This window comes from Pseudonaja textilis, chromosome 3 (genome assembly GCF_049901715.1).
Source record: "Pseudonaja textilis isolate UNSWEBS1 chromosome 3, rPseTex1.2, whole genome shotgun sequence".
Lineage (NCBI taxonomy): Eukaryota > Metazoa > Chordata > Lepidosauria > Squamata > Elapidae > Pseudonaja > Pseudonaja textilis.
This window is the reverse complement of record NC_141992.1, coordinates 166,153,021-166,173,598: the sequence shown is the minus strand read 5'-3', so window position 1 is coordinate 166,173,598 and position 20,578 is coordinate 166,153,021. Positions and strand designations below refer to the sequence as shown.

Below are 20,578 nucleotides of genomic sequence, written 5' to 3'. Positions count from 1 at the left end.
ATTCAGCTGTGTCTGCTCCCCTCTCTCTGTCTTTGCCCAGTTTTGCAAGGATTCAGCAGCGATCTAAGGCAGCAACCTCGTAGCACTGTGAGGTAACAGCCTGACTGTCACTCCTTTTGGAATGCAAGGTTTATTTTTGTATCTTTCCAGAGACAGAAAGAACATGGCCAAATTTCCTTACTGTTATTCCCTGGGTGTGGGAGTTGGGAAGGGGGTGGGGAGTGGGGGAGAAGGAGGAAGGAAGAGGCACAGAGAGAGAGAAAGAGAGAGAGTTAGAGGAGAAAGAGAGAGAGAAGGAGAGGGAGAGAGAAAGAAAGAGAGATGAGAAGGAGGAAAGGATGGAGAGGGAGATAGAGGGAGATAGAGATGGGAGAGGGAGGGAGGAGAGAGAGAGAGCAACATGTTCCCCATAGAAAACACAGAAAACCACAAAACCTGGGGGGTCATGTGACTCAGTGGGAGTGCCATTGAGTTGCCACGCCCAGCCATGTTTTGGGGCTCCCAGTGTTTTGTTTTCTGTGGGAAACAGGTCCAAATGGCACTGTTAGTGTTTAAGGTTGCAGATCCCTGACCTGGGGGGGCGGGGGGCAGAGGAAGGGGGGCTTTGACCACATGCCCAATATCCAGGATCCTGCTCAGCCAAGTCCGCCCCGCTTTGTAGTTGCTGTGCTTGACAGCAAGTTCACAGGGTGCCCCTCCTGCCAGGGATCAGCCTCCCAAGCTGCCCCTCCTCTCGGGGCACTCACATCGTAGAGGGTGGTGCTGTTCCCTCCTTCCTGGAGCAGGGCAGGGTTGAGGAAGCCCAGGGCAGGCAGCTTTGTTCTACTTTTGCAATATGCCGCTGCTGCGTTCAACGTGCAGGCTCCACAGGCTCACCCCATTGAGCCCCTTGAACCTCTCTGGTGCAACAGTCAATGGGGTGAGCCTGCGGTGCCAGCGCCTCGAATGCCCCTCTGCCGCCTCTTAGTGCCCCCAAGGGGGCTGGCAGAGGGGTGCTAAAAGGCAGCAGGGGGGCGTTTGAGGCACCGGCATTGCAGGCTCACCCCATTGACTGCTGCACCGCACCAGAGCTGGCACCTCGAATGTAGTGACGGTGGCTTTGCTTTACTTTCCCAAAGTGCCGCCGCTGTCGCGGTCTGTCTGTCTGTCTGTCTATCCATCCATCCATTCATCCATCCATCCATCCAAAAGATCTGTCTGCCTGCCTTCCTACCTACCTACCTACCTACCTGCCTGTCTTTCTGTCTACCTACCTACATATCTACCAATATCTATCTACCTACCTACCTATCTACCTACCTACCTATCATACATACATACATAAAGGTCTGTCTGTCTTCCTGCCTGCTTGCCTGCCTGCCTACCTACCTACCTACTCACCTACCTATCTACTAATATATCTACCTACCTACCTGTCTCTCTCTGTCTCTCTGTCTGTCTCTCTCTCTCTCTCTCTCCATCCATCCATCCATGTTCGAAGCGCCGGCCCCGCAGGCATATTGGGAAAGTACAGCAAAGCCAAATCTGAGAGGGAGGGAGGGAGGGAAGGAGGGAGAGAGAGAGAGAGAGGCCGAGAGCCCTGATGCATCAGATTGAAATGAGGCCTAGTTTAGTCTGAGGCCCTTTTCCACATTGAAACATCTTTGGCTTCTATTAAAGGTTTTGTGGATGAAACATGGTCAAGACTATCAGGAAGTTCTCACATTTTCTTGAGGCTTTAAATAGGATCCATTGGACCAGATCTCCACCCTAAAAATTACTTTTCCCCAATGTTTTAAGGTGCCAATTCTGAAGAAGGCAAAACCAAAATGTACTGGTAAATTACAAGAGAAAACACACACACACACACTTCTAACCCTGTGGAGCAGGTGATTGGACTAGAATAGATATCTCATTATCTTTCTCCTCCCTCCCTCCCTCTCTCCTTCTTTATTTCTTTTTCTTTCTGTTCCTTCCTTCCATCCCCCCTCCTTCTTTATCTGTCCCTTTTTCTTTCTTTCCCTTTTCTCTTTCTTTTCTTCCTTCTCTCTTCTCTCTCTCTCTTTTCTATCCCTCTCTTTCCCTCTCTCAGGCTCACCCCATTGACTTGGTGCACTGCTTCGCTCGGACTTGCTTGGGCAGGTCCCTCTGGTGCAGCGGGCTCAATGGGATGGACCTGCAGGGCCAGCACTTAGAAAGTGGCAGTGGCGACACGTTTGAAAATTAGATCAAAGCCAGAGGTCAGTAATTTTTGCTGCAAAGAATCACAAAAGCTTCTGGGCTGTGCACAAGAAGGGACACACATGCCAATGCAATTCAGCAACATAAAATAAAGAAATACAAATAAAACAAATCAACAAGAATCGGCAAAGCATCTCTGATTAGATTTTATTCACTACTAGAATCTAATCAGAGATGCTTTGCTGATTCTAGTCCAATGACCTGCTCCAGCAGGGTTAGAAGGGAGTGTGTGTGTGTATGTATGTGCATGGCTGTCAAAACTCCAAAAACAGGTCAAGTAGCTCTGGGGAGGCCAGTCATAAATTAGAACACTTGCTAAACAACTGGCCATTAAGTGAGACCACTTGTATTTGGTTTGCCAGTCACCTGGCCACGCCCACCTAGTCACATGACCACCAAACCACACCTATCCTGTCATGTGATCAGCAAGCCATGCCCAGCCAGCAAGCCATGCCAGCCAGTCACAGGACCAGCAAGCCACGCCTACCCAGTCACATGACCAGCAAGCCACACCCTCAAATTAGGCCACACCCACAGAAATTTGAATCCCACCCCTGGGTGGGGGGCACCGAGGAGAGTTTGTAGCACAAAGGGGGTGGTGGACTGAAAAAGTTTGGGAACCACTGGGCTAGATGATCTCCATGACTCTTTCTAACCATTCAGTTCCATGACTGCATGACTATGGTTGGTTCAGCTTATTCATGTTGGTGAACATTTGTATTTTAAAATTATGTTTGCATGCATCTTCAGTCAACCAGTCAGCCATTATGATACATTTATGTATTGATAATTTGTTAGACATTTGGGGTCTCAAAACTAGGAATAGACAAAAATAAATGCTTGGGAATTGGAGTGTCCTAATTTCAAGTACAAAAGTAAGCTCTTTTAATAATTTTGAAAGTATTTCAAGCTAGAAACAGCTATTTTGAAGATGTTTTGCATCTGAAATATTCAAAAATGAGGAATTTTACAAAGTTTCACTTAAAACAGTTTAAAATAAAGCATTTCACAAACCTTTAAGAATTGTGTCTTTTTAACCAGACTTAATGGTGCTACTCTAAGGTATTAAATTTGGGTATGAATTCATTGCACCAATTAAGATATCAAAGCAAGAGCAAGGGAGATGTGGGTGGAGTGGGGTGGGAAGAAGCATAGATGTCAAAAAAAGAGCATATTTTTTCCATTATTTTAAAATGATGAAATAAACTGGCTTTCTTTCTTGTGTAACCATTTATCTCAGTTTTATACACACAGCATAAGTTGGGGAAACTATGAAATATATTTTCTGAAATACATTTTAGGCTGCAAATGTCCCTACCACATTATAAACACACCAGAAAATACATCAAAAGAAAGATCATTGTTGTATTAATTCATACCCATTTTGTAGATTCTACTCAGTGGCTTTTAATAGAGAAAGCATGCAAATATGTGATCAGCATCTACGACCATGAATGAGTAAAATCCACTGCACAAAACCAAGACTTTACTGTTTCTTTTCCATCAACTTTAGGGCAAACTTAATATCAATTGTACAGAAATAAGACAAAATGTTCAGAGAGAAAATTGAAAGAATTGCAGGCAACTCCAAGGAGGAAAAAAAAAAGAAAGATGGAAGAAAAATAAGGTTTTCTAACCACTTTAGGCATCTACAGTCCAGACACCAAGCCAAATGATAACTCAGTATTTCTCACTGCCAAAAGTGCTTACAAGGCTTTCCTCAAACAAAAACATAAAGATTATGCTTTTCAAAAAGAAGAAAATATGGGACCTCTGCATAAGTATGGAATATTCTAGAGTATTTCATTGAACCCTCAAATAACTGAAGCAGGGCAAAGAGGTGACTGACTGACATCAACTCTTCATTTCGTTACACACATGAAAAGGGCAGCCAGCAATGAAGTGGCAAATCCCCAGCATGTTCACAGTACAAAGTTTCACTTACATGTGCTGAGAAACATTTGGATACAACTCAGAGAATTGTGGTGCAGAGTCCTCTGGGCCATGGGGAGCTGCATGGCTGATCACCATCATTATAGGTCTATGGGGATATGTCCTCTTAGTCATTTTGAAATAATTGATACTGTCATTAGTGATTAAATCTGTAAAATAGTCCTGAAACAAACATTCAACATAAGTGACAATTTCCCAACTGCATCCAATATCACAAGGTCACATTATAGTGGCTTAGTCCAATAGGCTTTGAAAGGATTTCAACTATCTAGTTTTAGAAGTTGGGCACAGTTCCCAGGTCAAATATATGCAGATGAAAGGCTGCATTCCAATAGGCTTATCTGTGTAGGTAAGGAGGAATAACACCTTTTAAGTAGAAGACAAAGACTCAGAAACATTTAAATCACACTTGAGCTCAGACACTATAGGATCTTAGCTATAGTTGTAATTAAAAAAGAATACTGGCATTTTTAAAGAATTCTGCTCATTTTAGAACAGCATAGCTACTAATATCAAAATCCTATCATACCAACTAAGCAGCTTAACATATAGCCAATGTAATAAAATGAAAAATCACCCACCACCCACAGCCACGGAAAGGACTTTGTTAAAAATTGGGAATTAAACTATCTGCCATTTCTAGGTTTACGGAGGTTTTGATCAAATAACTGGCATGAACTCCAGTGAGGAGTTCCAAGGTAACATGAACATACAATTTCAACCATTTTCAGACAAGTCTAATCAATCAGATGAGGTGGACTCAGGGTCATGAAAAGCTGCAAAAGCAACAGTGAAAAATAGTGCAGCATTTTTTTTTCACATAATACTATTAGGGAAGCCCAAACAGCTGTGAACACTTCATCCTCATTCCAGGATCATTTCTCAAACTACTAACACCAAAAGTACTTTGCAGACACAGTACATGTGAAAAAGTATGAAAGAAAGTATGTCATAACTCTCGAGTAAGAGGTCAATTTAAATTTATACTCATAACTGTTGTAAAAGAAAATCAGAATTTATTTCTTTATATTTCTTTATTTCTCTGTACTTTTGGCTTTGTTCTTTATTATTTTTTAAAAAATTATCTCCTGAATTATTAGTTTCAATTAGTTTTTATCCTGCTTGTTTAAAAATTTTATATACAAATCAGTATGAAAGATAACTTTCACTGATTTTCAAATATCTTTTCCCATTAAGCCCCTCACACTAGCACTTGTCTCAAAAAGACTAACTGGGGCAAAGGTATTTTCTGAAGGAGCAAGTTTTCTCCAAACTTCAAATGCCAAATTATTATACATAACATAGGCAATACTGGAAACCAGAATCTTTTGCAAATTATCTCTTTCAAAAGATAAAAGATAACAGCTTTTTATGGGAAACAAAGTGTTCCATGTAATTTTTGTGGGGTGTGTCTGCATGTGTGTCTGTTACCACAGTCAAGTTTCCAGGATTTACTACCTTTCATTCAGGGGTAGGATTCTACTGGTTTGGACCGGTTCTATAGAACCAGTTGTTACGATTATGTGCAATTCTGAGCGCTGGCAAATCATGCCCCTGGCTGGCTCTGCCTCTGTCCGTCCACCCCTCCCCTCCCTGCACAGTCAGTCAGTTCTTATTGCGCATACGTGACATCGCATGCATGCCCGATATTGCTGACTGCATTCTCCCCCACCCATTCTCTCGTTAAGGTATTTCTTTCCCCCCTTCTGACAATCAGCTATTCTGATGATCAGCTGTTCCGGGATCCCCCTGGCTATCTTACGGCTTCACCCAGGAGGCTTTCCTGAGGCCCAGGAGGCAAAAAGGGCCATGGGGATGGGAGGCAGAGGTGGGAGGGGTGCTGCACCCCCCCATGCTCTGTTTTTTGCCTTCCTGGCCCCCAGGGAAGCTTCCTGGGAGCAAAAATACCCCCCCAGGAGGCTTCCCTGAGGCCCAGGAGGCAAAAAATGGGGGTGCTGCAAAAAACAAAACAAAACCAGAGAAGCCATGCCCACCCAGTCACATGGCCATGCCCACCTAGCCATGCCCACAGAACCAGTTGTTCAAAAATTTGAATCCCACCCATTTTCATTATTTCTTCTTCATAACTAAAAATCCAGTGTTAACTGACCTTCTATGAACTATGTGAAAAAAATTCTGACCATACAGTCAACAGAAAAAATTAAAGAGTATTATTTCAATGAAGTGATTTTAAAATATCATTTCTTCTATCAAGAATAAGTTTAACCTATGTGCGTAATAAGATAAATGTTATTCTTCCTTACTTTTGCATATTCAAATCCATGCTTCTCTTTAAGGCCATTGCGACAAACAGTGTAATTATAGAAACGAGAGTTTTTTATTAATCCAACCCACTCTCGCCAGCCAGGCGGGATATAGCTGCCATTGTATTCATTGAGGTATTTTCCAAAAAAAGCTGCGAAAGAAAAAGAAACCACATTCAATGGTACTTGGTGAACGGTGGAGTTTTATGAAGTAAAAAAAGGAACTAGTTGGTTACAGCATGATTTGGCAACATAAGAACCCAGTTCTATGTCCAGTCCTCAATCTTGTGGCAATTGGAGTATTTTCTATCTACAAAGACCAAGAAATGATGGCACATTCTTCATCAATTAGAAGATGATATGCAAATAGGGATAAATACAGAAAATTGCAAATTTTGTAAATGGCAAATCAACAAATGTGTGATTTTCAACCCTTTCCCCATAATGAGCCCACCCCAGTCTTACACTGAAGATAATTTTTGCTATATAATCAGTGCCACAACAAGGATTGGTAGTAGCAATGGCAGACTAAAGCTCACTGGTGCCCTAAGCACTGACAAATCTTGGTGCCCTCCTCCTTTGTACATACTGTACAAATGAAGCCATATTCTCAACTTTGTGTTGCCCCCTTTGGGCCTGATGCCCTAAGTACATGCTTATAGTAAATGCATGCTTGAGAGAGGAGGTAGTTCTGCCATGTCTTAAAGAAAGTGTGGTCAACCCCTGTCCTCTTAAATATTCTCCCTTCATATATCAGAATGATCTAGGTCCTGTAGGCCTTTCACAAGGCTGTGAAGACTTGGTTGGGTGCCAAGGCCGTGAGTATATGTTAAGGGACCCATTTTCTGTCTGTATTAAGTCTGTAGTAATGGTTTGGTGCCGTATATATTTATTTTGTATTGTTTTAACTCTTTTTATGTTTCATGATGTATGCCACCCAGACTCATTTGTTGAGATAGGCTGATAAAGAAATAAAACAAAACTAATAAATTCCAGGACAATACTATATTGTCAAAATAAAAATTAGAAGGATGTTTTGAAAAAAAATTAGAAGCTAAATAATTAAAATAGATTTGAAATGATCTTAGTCACTGTATATAATGGCAATAGTTGCAATAAAAATGTAATATCAATTAATCTGTGATTTATAATATAAGCCAGCTTTCCTCAGTTAAATACTCTACAGATGTTTTGACTTTTAATCCTCATAATCCCCATACAAAACCAAGAAAAAACACTCCAGCTGGCTGCTCACTTCTTCGTACTATTTAAGATGCCCCTGGCCAATGAATATATTTAAAAACAGAGGCAAGGAAAATTAGGAATTAATTTATTTACATATAATTAATAAGCATAAAAAACAGCTGAATTAATAAAAAAATCTCATTAAAAAGAAATATCACTGCCCACCTTTTCATTATTGTAACTAATGGTGCCCACAGGAAGAATTTTAATTTGTAAATTCTAATGAGATAGAAAAACAGTCAGTACACAGAGGAAATGGTAAGCACCAAAACCCCACCTTACTCCCGTAATTGCAACTTTTCACAATTTTCATCTATTTTCTCTCTTAGGAAGCTAACATGTTTTAGTTGTTTTCATGCTATGATTCAAGCAGTCAATAACCTCCCAGTATCATTCCAGTTTTTGTGTAGACATATCCTCTGAATCTGAGAATGTGACCACTTTTCTCTTAAATTCTATTCATTATCCTCAAGCTCACTGGATACCTGATACTTCAATGTATATTACCCTGTTGAAAGATTATGCTGATCTGACAGATGCTAGAGGGCACTCTATTGACTAACACCATTTTAATGATAATACTCCAAATATTTTTAAGTCTCTCTTTTTCCCCCCAGAGGTAACACAATATCTTCAAACCAAGGGTTGCTAAAATTCAGGCACTGGTGAATTAACTAAGAAAAATGTTTTTCTGGATTTGCCTTGTCCAGTGAAGTGAAGTGCCTTATGAATATCTGAAAATCCAAACATCAAAAGACATGCGTGTGTGAAAATAAAAGTCTCCAGGATTTAAATTAACATGGTAAACAGTCAAGGATATGTAAGAATATGCCTATAACTGATGGAGATGACTAATGGCAATTGTAGTCACAAACCTGATAATGCTGATAGAAAAAATGCATCAAGATAATAGATTTTCAGACTTCTCTGGTTGATTGCTGGAATGGTAATATGAATCATATATATATATATTCATATTAATGTAGATAGAAGATGGAAGTTTTGAGGAGTCGGAAGGCGGAGCCTCCTTGCTGATGGACCATAGATCGTGATTCTCTGCAGCTATGGTCTGTGCTCTTTTGTTGGAGAGCCCCAATTATTACAATTAGGGGCTGAAGCTGCCTTGGAGGGACGGCGGCGTAAGGGGAAACTGCAAGCCAGGTTGAGGGGAGCTGCATCTCCCCCCCCCCCCGGGCTTGGTCTTTTTCCCCCCGAAGACAACTGCAGCGATGGTTTAAAATGGCCAACCCGAAGAGGAGGACTCAGCTGGGTTAAGATTTGTGCAGGAGGGAAGAAAGAGGTGGATAACATCTGAACCGGGACAACTGGGCAATATAACTAAACAAAAGTACCCCGGGATTAAGGTAACATGGAATTTTTAAGAAAAGAAAAGTGAGTGGCGAAATTACAAAGGGACAGGGGGAAAAAAAGAAAATATTTTTGACAGCTAAGCAGGGCTTCGAACTGGGAAAGGAAGAAGTTGGAACTAAAGATTTAACTAAATTGGACTAAAATATTTTGGGAATAAACAGGCATAAAATAAAGCTGGACTTAAGATTGTCAAAAAATAATAATAAAGTTTACAAATTGGAGACTGGACTGTGCTGGAATATTGAGGTTCAAAAAACCCTAAATAAAAAAAATAGGGGGAAAAGGTGAAGACTTTGTATAATGGAGAGTGCCACCTTTTGACAAAAACTTGTGCTCAAACAAAACGGAAAGCATCCTGTTTCTGAATGAACTTGTGTGGATATAACATTAAAGAAATATTGAAACAAAGTAAGAATCTTAGAAAGTGAAAGCAGAACCAGAATAAAGAAAAAAGCAAGGAACGACTGACTGCGGGATTGGTTGATGTTTTTTGGTATAGACCCTGGGCTGGAATAATTGAGAACTTTAGAAAATTGAAAGAAGAAAGAAGGAAAGTAAAAGTGGTTTTTTTTGTGGACTTTAACGATCATAAAATATAAGAGTGTATAATGATGATATCTCTTCAGGAATTAAAAATGGAACTTAAAAATATGAGATAATTACTATAGGAAAGAGGCGAATCACTTTGCTCTGTGTTAGAAAAAATGGAAATGGCGATTGAAGAAGAAGAAAGAGCTTCAGAGGAGGAGGAGTCGATTCAAGGAGAAGACATTTTAAATAGACAATTAACACAAAGAACGCTACAAAGAAGTGGGGGAAGAAGGAAGGTTAAAAAGTTGAAATTTAAGAAGGCAATCAAAAGGGGGAATACCTGTAAAGTCAGGAAAGGCAGAAAGACCCAGCAGAAAAGTGGAAAGGAAGATATTAAGAAAGAGAGGGATATAAACTGGAATGAGAAAAGATAAGGGAAAAAGAGGGGGAGGAGAAGCAGTAAGAAACAGGTGCATGAAATAAAGAAATACGGAAATAGTAAAATGTTGAAAAGAAATTGTTTTTTCAGAGATAATGGTTGATGAATTAAAAAGGGGATTCTGCAGGGTGATAAGGGGTAATAAGAATATTTCTGCAATTAAAAATATTTAGAAAATAGGGTAATATAGATATTAATAACTCTTATTAAAATCAAGTGGGGAAAATATGCTGCAGAATCCAAATGAAACGATGTAATGATTATTATTGTAACTTCTTAAAAATAATGGTTTATTGGGAATCAAGATGAGGAATAAAGGTATATTTTAATCACTGAGGTGTCACACTCAAAATAGTAAAAGGGGGGAAACCTATGCTTGGTTATTTTTTTTAGTGTTAAAATTTGTATTAATCTAGAATTTATAAAAAGAATGTGTAATGGAAAGGGAATATAACAGAATAAAGAACCAACTAAATTAATAAGTTAATATAAACTATTAAAAGCAAGGAGAAACATTGGTAGCTTTTTATTATTATCATTATTATTGTTATTATCATCATTATTATTATTAGGCAAACACATATTGTTTATCTTTATTTTTAAAATAAATATTAAAGGATTATATTTGAAATAATTGAAATGAAACAAAAAGATGTTTCGATTGAGATTAATGAAAGAGGCTAGAATTAATGTGTTTGTTTCTCTCCTTACTGAAAATTTGGAATGGAAAAGGTAATAATAGAATTAAGTATGCATATATGAATGTATAATTGCTGTCATATTTGTATGTAAAGGTGATGACCCGGAAATATGTTGTCCACTAAAAAGAGATTTTTGTTTTTAATGTGAAAAACTGAATAAAATTTGTTAAAAAAAAAAGAAGATGGAAGTTTTCAACATTGCCCACTATGGCAATGCCAATGTTATAGAACACCAGGCCCTCAAAAATAACATTCATCTCTGCCTTCCTAGGATTCAGAAAATTCAGAATTGGTCAAGAGAACCTTTGATTTATACATGTGCTATCTATTTTTAGTTGGTTGCTTTATAATTTTATCTGCACTTTAAACTGGGTAACTGCTTATTGCTGTGTAACTGGAACTGCATGTAGATACTTTATTGTAATAATTGTAACCTGCTGAGAATTTTTTGCCTATGGTGGGCCTTAATCAATGAACAAATATTTGGATTTCTGAAACAAGACATCTATCCTTTTGTTGAGATGGAAGTTACTTTGAAGTTGAATGGAAAAAAAGAATAGTAATCCCCATTACTGGCTTTGGTTTAGCTTACAAACTGTCTGGAGGCATTCCAAGCCATAGTGGCTTGTCCTTACCTCCACAGAATGTTGAGCCCTTCCAAACAAGTCTCAAAGGCCAGGTTCCAAAGGACATCTTAATTGGCAAAAACTCCTTAACCCAAATAATGTAATACTATTCTGCAGGACTGAGTAGAGGTAATTGACGCAAAGTCTTGAAATTTATGGAGTTTGTAAAAGAATGCCTTTGAACAATTTTAATCCCCGAGGAGTTGCCAAACCATAAAGGTTTCCATCTTTATTAGATCCATCTGAAGTCTTTCTAGTGAAATGTGATGGCACAGGAAGTCAATAGTGACTACTTGAATTTAAGTTTTTAAATTTGATCTTTAGATAATGCTCCTGAACCCACAGTAAAGTGCCTCAACATGACATGTGTATATCTCAAGGGAGAGACAATAAATTAGAATGTCACCCAAATAAATAGTATTATTTTTTTCCATTAAATCCCACAAAATATCATGCCTTAGATCCGGGCTTTCAAATTCCCGGCCCACTGCCTGGATGTGTCATTCACTGGCCGTGCCTACCCCAATTTGGCGAAGGGAGGAAAGTCCCAATATGTTACGTGATGCTGCCATGATGTGATTTTGACACCCCTGCCTTAGATGATTAAAGACAGAAAGGATATTTCAGAACCTGAAAGCTGTTGTGTATTTTCAAAATAGCTATGCAGAGTACAAAAGGAAGTTTTCCATCAAAGGCTATTCTAGATACTACTGCATGGCATGGTATCTTTCTGCCAAAGTGGTCTGCCATGCATCTAATTTCTATGGGGGAAGCAGTTGTACTGGCAGAAAATGATTCTGGCAATGTCATTTCCCCTGAAAGAAGCACAAGGAATATCTCTGCCATTGTCCACTACTGCCTCCTTCTCCTTGGAGTCTGATTCAGCTCACCACTGGAAAACCAAGTGATACTGACAAGATCTTATTCCTACTGAGAAGTTGCTGCTTGGCATGGCCAAATGTCTCCAGGAGAAAAGCTAAGTCAGTAGTTCCTGAGAGGTAACCACCAAGGGGTGCACATGGCCCATGGGCTGCAGGTTTGAGACCTCTGGGACAGAAGAATATGTGGTTTCCCTTCTCATTTAATTATTGTCCTGTATGGATTTCCTTGTTTTCTTTCCTGTTTTTATTGTCGTACACCATATAGAGTCATCTGAAGTCTGACCACCTTATAAAGATGCTAAATAAATAAATATTTATAAAGTATTTCACTGTGGTTGTCTGCTTAATGCAGGCCCAGTCATCAAGAATTTGGTCTCGAGGTTTTAATGGAATGCATCTGTTTATTCTGCTCCAAGCCTTGTCAAAAGCAGGAAGTTATTTAAAGCTTCTGCCACTGGGTGGTGCCCTTGTTGCCACTTTCTGATCTGGTGATTGGCAGATTTAATGGGGTGTTCAAGTACAAGGCAACAGAATTGCATTTTTGGCCACTGCTTCAATTACTTTCTATTTTGTTAAATAATCTTCAGGGTGTTGCAAATGTTGGAAACTAGTTGTGAGAACTCTCAAATTTTTCAGGTATGACTACTGAACATTTGTATCATGGAGGAATTGAAGCAGTCAACTGGTTCAGCTGCAATGGCAAAGCATCAATCAGAGCAATTAGCTTGAACAGCTGGGCTCTCAACTGAATATACTCTATTTCAGCAAAGAAAGCTGAAAGGTAGGGGACCTTTAAGGACTGGCAACAAACTCTTCTATTCAAGGTAGAGCTGAGAGCAGGTGGGAGTAAATTAGCATGTAGGTTTAAGTGCTTCAATTACTTTAGCCATAAATCAGTTCAATGCATAAACAGATAACACACAAGTTGATGGTTGTAAATCAAACTGAGGCTTACACACAATGGGAGGAATCTTGCCTATGGACTAGAGCAAAGCATATGTACACTCTGTGGAAGTAACTGAAGGAGATAAAATCCTGAATTATTTTGATAGAAGTCCAGAGCCAGAGAAGTCCAAGAGCTGATGTCAGCCCACCAAGGTCAGGAAATATGTACTCTAATGCAGTTAGGGTATTGGAATAGATCTTGAAAAGCCAAAGCCCCCCCTTTTTTTTACTTCAACTTGTATCTAATACAGTCAAGGCAGAGTTGTTTTGGATTTATTTCTACATTTTCTATTTTCCCAAGACTCAGGTATCTTCTCTGCAACAGCTCAGAAATCTCCTCCCCTGTTTTTGAGTCAAAGCCACATTCCTTCACAACTGAAAACTGGTTATCAATCCACAAGGAAAAAAACTAGGAGGAACTAGGAACTTGAAGCCAAAGAAATTGAGATTAGGAAAGCAGGGGTTGCTTCCAATAAAGGAGACAGCTTTGGAGAATGTTGTCTGTAGGAAGATTCAGCAACTGTAACTAATTAAATTGACATCCTTTCCTCTTTGGGAGTGACACAGATCACTGTTTTTAACTGCCACCTTGTTTTAGGGTTTTTTATTATTTTTATTATTAAACCAAAATCAGGATCCAACTTTTTATTACCAGAGTCAGCACCCAATATGTTCCAGGAACAGCCTCATTTGGCTGACAACCCAAGATAAATGCTGGCAGTCCATTAGATTCTCTTCTCCACTTCCTTCACAACAAGATTAGGGCCTGGTATCTATCTGCAATTTGCATTTTCAAAAAAATTGTCTATTAATTTCCATTTAAATTTTAGGACAATGCTAATGACAGATAATTGGTTCTATTATCTGGACTGCAACAAGGATTAATAGGCAGGCTCCTTACTGAGAAAAAAATTCCTGTATTTTTACTTGAAGACCTTCAAATTAACATGGGTCCAGGTTGACTCCCTAAACCATGGGTGTCAAACTCGCTATGTCACGTTGCCGTCAGGTGACGTTTCACAATGTTTCCCCCATTCACAGAGCTGGGGTGGGCATGGCCTTTGAGTGACACATCCAGCCCATGGGCCACCAGTTTGACACCCCGCTTTAAACTGCTACCATAACTTCCCTCTATCTATCAAAGCTACTACATTTTAATAAATTTAGTATTTGTTCTTTTATACAGCTTTCTGTTGATTTCCTACACACAAGTTGACAAGACACAGTACCATTAAGCTTTGGTATAATTGCTCCATCAATGTTCCAAAAATAATTGTGTTATGAGCAGCATTAATAGATTGAAAACTTTATCCTTTTAAAATCGAATTGAAAAAGGAGTGTGAAAACTAATCCCTTACCCGTTCTATATCCAGTATTGTTGAGATACACAGCAAAGGTACGTGGCTCATGTGTTGCTTGCCAGGAGGGAGAAGAGCAATTCTCATTGTTAGTATAGACATTGTGATTGTGAACATATTTCCCTGTCAACATTGAGGACCGAGATGGACAGCACATTGGAGTGGTTACAAATGCATTAACAAAACTGGCACCTCCATTCTCCATTATCTTCCTGGTTTTATTCATCACTTGCAAGGAACCTAAACATCAAAAGGAAACACATAATTAACTCAGGTACGGCACACATTCAAAGTTTATATAAACTAGATCTTGATCCCTAATATTGCTAACTACAATTTTCAGTGTTACATTTTAATTTATCCTAAGAAATTTCCATTTATTAAAGTGTCTCTTTGTATGTATACAGTACTGCTTATAGTGAACATGATTTAATTACTCAATTGTACATTCATTCTTAAGTTTTTTTCTCACGGTAAAATAAAATTCATAAAGCAAAACATTTTTAGATTCCAGAAAGATCAAGAAAATTGAAAAGTTATTTCTGCCTGGGATTAAACTGAAACAGTGCATTTGCAATAGGAAGGCTTTTGCCCCCATATAATAAACTGAGATTCATTGAGAAGAAAAGAGGAATCTGTTGGGGAAAAAATAGAATGAGCAATAGGCACACATGAATATAGATGTGGCTATCGGAATAGGAGTGGGAGACAGCTGTTGCTCAAGTTTTTTTGACTTGATGAGTTTAATAGATAGAATTCTTTATTGGCCAAGTGTGATTGGACACACAAGGAATTTGTCTTGGTGCAAATGCTCTCGGTGTACATAAACGAAAAGATACATTCATCAGGAGTCAAGAATCATAAGGCACAACACTTATTAATAGTCAAAGGGTACAATAAGCAATCAAATCATACTAGGAAACAGTCAATATAAATTGTAAGGATGCAAGTGACAAAGTCATACAGTCACAAGTGGGAGGGGATGGGTGAAAAGGAGTGATGAGAAGGTTAATAGTAATAGGAGTGCACACTTTGTAAATAATTGGACAGTGTTGAGGGAATTATTTGTTTAGCAGAGTGATAGCGTTCAGGGAAAAACTGTCCTTGTGTCTAGTTGTTCTGATGTGCAGTGCAGTGCAGTGCAGTCTATAGCATCGTTTTGAGGGAAGGAGTTGAAACAGATTATGTCCAGGATGTGAGGACTCTGTAAATATTTTCACAGGCCTCTTTTTGACTCGTGCAGTACACAGGTCCTCAATGGAAGGCAGGGTGGTAGTAATTGTTTTTTCTGCAGTCCTAATTACTCTCTGAAGTCTGTGTCTGTCTTGTTGGGTTGCAGAGCCAAACCAGACAGTTATAGAGGTACAGATGACGCACTCAATAATTCCTCTGTAAAACTAATCAGCAGCTCTTTGGGCAGTTTGAGCTTCCTGAGTTGGCACAGGAAGAACATTCTTTGTTATGCTTTTTTGATGACATTTTTTATATTAGGTGTCCATTTTAGGTCTTGTGATATGATAGAATCTAGAAATTTGAAGGTGTCTACTGTTGATACTGTGTTGTCTAGTATTGTAAGAGGTGGTACTATGGGGGGGTTTCTCCTAAAGTCTACTATCATTTTTATGGTTTTGAGTGTGTTCAGTTCCAAATTGTTCCAGTTACACCATGAGGCAAGTTGTACAACCTCCTGTCTGTATGCGGATTCGCCATTGTCTCAAATGTTTCAATCACTGTTGTAATCAATCATTGTCTCAATCACTGTTGTTATCATCTGCAAAATTCAGTATTTTAACAGATGGATCGTTTGAGATGCAGTCATTGGCATATAACCGTGATGGCGAATCTATGGCACATGTGCCACAGGTGGCATGCAGAGCCATTTGTGCCGGCACACGAGCTGCAAGCAAACTTACCTCACTGCATATGTGTGTGCCTCACAGCTTTTCGGCTGGTTTGAGGCCTTTTACAGCCTCCCAAAAGCTTGAAGAAGACTTCTTCAGGCTTCTACAAGCTTTGTAGACTGAAATCTAGCCCAATTTCGTCACTTCTAATATTTTTGGAAAAACAGAAAGTGATGAAACGGGGCTAGATTTCAGCCTACAAAGCTTGTAGAAGCCCGAAGAAGCCTTCCTCAAGCCTTTGGTAGGCCAAAAGAAGCCCTCAAACGAGGCAAAATCAGCTGTGAGGTGCAGTGTGGGTAAGGGGATGGCAGGGGGCGGGGTAGGGTGGGATTGAGTCCGCATATGTAGGGACGTAAGCGGCACACATTACCTTCTGGGTGCTGACATGCAAGCACGTGCACAACTTTTGAAACAGGAGCCCAAAAGGGTTAGCCACCACTGGTATAGAGAGAGAAGTGGAAAAAGCACACAGCCTTGGAGGGGGGCAGTGCTAATTGTACAGGTATCAAATGTGATTCTGCCTAGCTTCACCTGCTGTTTCCTGTGTATTAGGAAGCTTATGATCCATCTACAAGTGTATTCAAATACCGCTAGCTGGTTTAGTTTAGTTAGAAGAATGTCTGGAATGATGGTATTGAATGCTGAACTGCAGTCTACAAAGAGGATCCTCACGTAGGTATTTGGAGAGTCAAGGTGTTGTAGGATGTATTGCAGACTCATATTAACAGCATCATCTATCGATCTATTTGCTTGATATGCAAACTGCATGGGATCTAACAGCGGATCCGTGATGGTTTTCAGGTGGGACAGCACTAGCCTTTCAAAGATTTTCATAACTACAGATGTTAGAGCAACTGGTCTGTAGTCATTCAGTTCTCTGATGGAGGGCTTCTTTGGCACTGGGATGATAGTAGAGCATTTGAAGCAAGAAGGAACATCTTTAATGATTGATTGAAGATTCATGTGAAGATGGGGGCCAATTGATCAGCACAGACTTTTCAGCAAGGAGTTATCTTGTCTGGCCCTGGTGCTTTTCCTGGCTTTTGTCTGTGAAATAGATCTTGCACTTTGACCACCAGAGGGTGTGAACCCAATGGGTTGGGGTCAGTTGTAGGAGGCTTAGCTGTTGTTGGTGTGTTTGAGATGGGGGTTGTGGAGATAGGTGGCTGTAGTTTCCTTTCAAACCTGCACTAAAACACATTCAGGTCATCTGCTAGTTGTTCATTTCCTTCTGCCTGGGAAGGAGGTTTGCTGTAGCCAGTGATGTTTTTAAGAGTTGTCTACATGTTTGCTGGTTCATTTGTTGAAAACTGATTCCTTAACTTTTCAGAGTAGCTTCTTTTTGCTGCTCTGACCTCTCTTGTTAATATGTTTCTGGCCTGATTGCATAGCATTCTGTCACCTTTTCTATAGGCTTCCTCTTTAGAACAACATAGCTGCGTAAGTTTAACTGTAAATCAAGGTTTATTGTTACTATATATTCGCAGGTTCCTTGTTGGTACACATAGGTCTTTGCAGAAACTGACATATGATATTTGCCTAATATAGCCACATACTAATCTCTCTCACAGACACACACTACATACAGAATATTTTTGGGTGGAAGATAAATATCCTGTATTGGTTTCAACTGGAGTTGGAAACTTTAGGTTGACAATGTAGATATTGCACATAAGTTTTGCCTGTTTCATAATCTTTTTTGGTTATTTTCAGTAGAAATGTTCAGCTCGTGTTTTCCTTTTAGTAAACAGTACATTCTTTTTTAAAGTTCAGTAATGATAAATGTGCTATCAGTTTTTAATTAAGAATGCAAGGAACAATTTAAGCTTTTAAAAAATGTCTTATAGCACTACAAACTTCCCTTCTTAACATTTAATTTCACAGGGAAAACTATATTACATACTATAGAAGCTATATTGTCACATTTTATTGTTTCGAGGTAATGGGCAAAGTATTTAGATTTAAGCCTATGAGCCTTGTAATAGTTGCTATTTACATATAAACCAAGTGCTATTAAAAACATGCAGTTAATTTTTAAACAAACACAAAACAGAATAGCAATCCCTCAAGGCCGTACTTTACATATCAACACTGTTCAAAGGAATGTCTTTCATTTAAATTCTATGTTCAGAATTTGAACCTTTTTGGTGTTGTTATCTGATATATACAATTGCATAGAAGTCCCAGTTGCACTATTCCTAAGTTTATTCTTGTTCTCAGTTCAAGAGTCACAAATTAGTAATCTGTAATCAAGGATTTCTAAGTACTTTTGTATATGTGTGCGTGTGTGTGTGTGTGTGTGTGTGTGTGTATGTATGTATGTGTATGTATGTATGTATCCAGGGGTGGAATTCTACTAGTTCTCACCTATTTGGTAGAACCGGTTGTTAACATTCTAAGCAGTTCGGAGAACCGGTTGTTAGAAGAAATTACTGGCCTAATCCTGTAAGGAAGGCAGGAAGGAAACATTCTGGTATTGCTTACAGAAACTGCCTCTCCATTAATCCTTATTACATTCTTGGCAGGACTAGACTTCCTGTCTCTGGAACTTCTCTGGAGGTTTTTTCCCCTCCTTTGCTGGTACTTTGCTTGTGTGGAGTGACCATTCAAGGTTACAATGGCACTGAAAAAAGTGACTTATGACCATTTTTTACACTTATGACTGTTGCAGCATTCCCACAGTCGTGAGAGGCCAGGTGAGGAGATGCGTGCCTCAATGTGAGTGATGTTGAGTTGGCCACACCCAGCCAATAACATGACCACCAAGCCATGTCCACCAACTAAGCCACACCCACAGAACTGGTTGTTAAAAATTTTGAATCCAACCCCTGCATCTATCTATCCATCTATCCAATCTAGTACTCTTGCCTTCTATTTTCCCTATAACAGCCCTATGACATTGTTTGGGCAGAGAGAAAGTAGCTGGCCCATTATATCCATTTATGTCAGCCCTTGTGGTTCTAGTGGACCAAAGTACTTTGGTTCAATTCTTGAGGACCATGGTCATGAACTGGCAAAAAGGATGAAAAGAAAAAAGCTCAGTTCCTTGTAGATGTAGTGAAGAGTAAACAGTTAAAAATGATTCAGACAAATACTATAGATTCAGAGATGAGCAAAATGGATATTCAGAGACCAGATCAAGACATACTAAAAAAAAAAGAGTGCAGAAAATGGTAAAATTTAACTGTGGCAGAAGAAGACTAAGGAAGGATGATACTTTCCAAGTACCTGAAAAAGTGCCATACACAAAAAAACCAAGACATATTCCTGTTCCCATTGTTTGAGAGGGCAATGGCAACTGAAGTATTGGCAACTGATTGACTTTGGCTGATCTCAAAAAGATACGCAGGGTTTTGACATGTTTGACATTTGGTTGAGCTACAGGCCAGATTGGAAAATTGAAAGGAAAATCACTTCTCTATTATTGCCAATAAATTTCATGGAAGAATCCATGAAATCACTGAGTGTTAAGCTCAACTCAAAGCAGAACTTACTTATTCACCATTTGCTTACTTTCCAGAAAATGTTGACTCAAAGAGGGGTAACTGACCCCACAGGTGGAATACTTTATCAATGCCAGGGATCTATATTGTCCAAAATGAGTCTGCCTCTCCTCTTAGATCACTGAATCAGATTCTGCCCTTCAAGTCATTCTCCTGCAAAATGTGTCCCAGTTGTGACCCCCAATTCCATGGATATGCTGACCTTGGAGATATGCTTGGCCCCTTCATTCCAGACTTTTAGGAAGATAGCAATAGCAATAGCACTTAGCCTTATATCCCTCTTCACAGTGCTTTACAGCCCTCTCTAAGTGGTCAGCGTATTGCCCCCAACAATCTGGGTCCCCATTTTACCCACTTTGGAAGGATGGACGGCTAAGTCAACCTTAAGCCTGGTAAGATTTGAACTGCGAAAATTTTCAGCTGGCAGTCATTCTTAAGATTCTTAAAACCTTGTATTTCAGACAGTTTTTTTTGGTGCTCTTGTGGGCCTCACTAGCCTTTTCATTATTTTATATTAATTGATGGATTTAATTTTTTACTTCTTACTGGGATATTTTTAACTAGAGTGAAATTGGGGCCATACAGAAAGTGCATAGTAAATATTAATAAATATATAAAATTATTAGCTTGTAATTGTATA

General features: G+C 39.3%; 1 protein-coding gene across 5 annotated transcripts in view; it reads right to left on the bottom strand.

Annotated features, from left to right (window-relative positions):
- Positions 1-20,578, bottom strand: part of SULF1 (sulfatase 1) — a 115,288-nt gene that overhangs the window by 49,206 nt on the left and 45,504 nt on the right. For all 5 annotated transcript variants that reach the window (XM_087931348.1, XM_087931346.1, XM_087931345.1 and 2 more), the window contains 3 exons: positions 14,535-14,774; positions 6,438-6,589; positions 4,166-4,335 (listed from right to left, as the gene is read on the bottom strand). In XM_087931348.1, the coding sequence (XP_087787474.1) occupies positions 4,166-4,335; positions 6,438-6,589; positions 14,535-14,774 (562 nt within the window). The remainder of the gene's footprint in view (positions 1-4,165; positions 4,336-6,437; positions 6,590-14,534; positions 14,775-20,578) is intronic.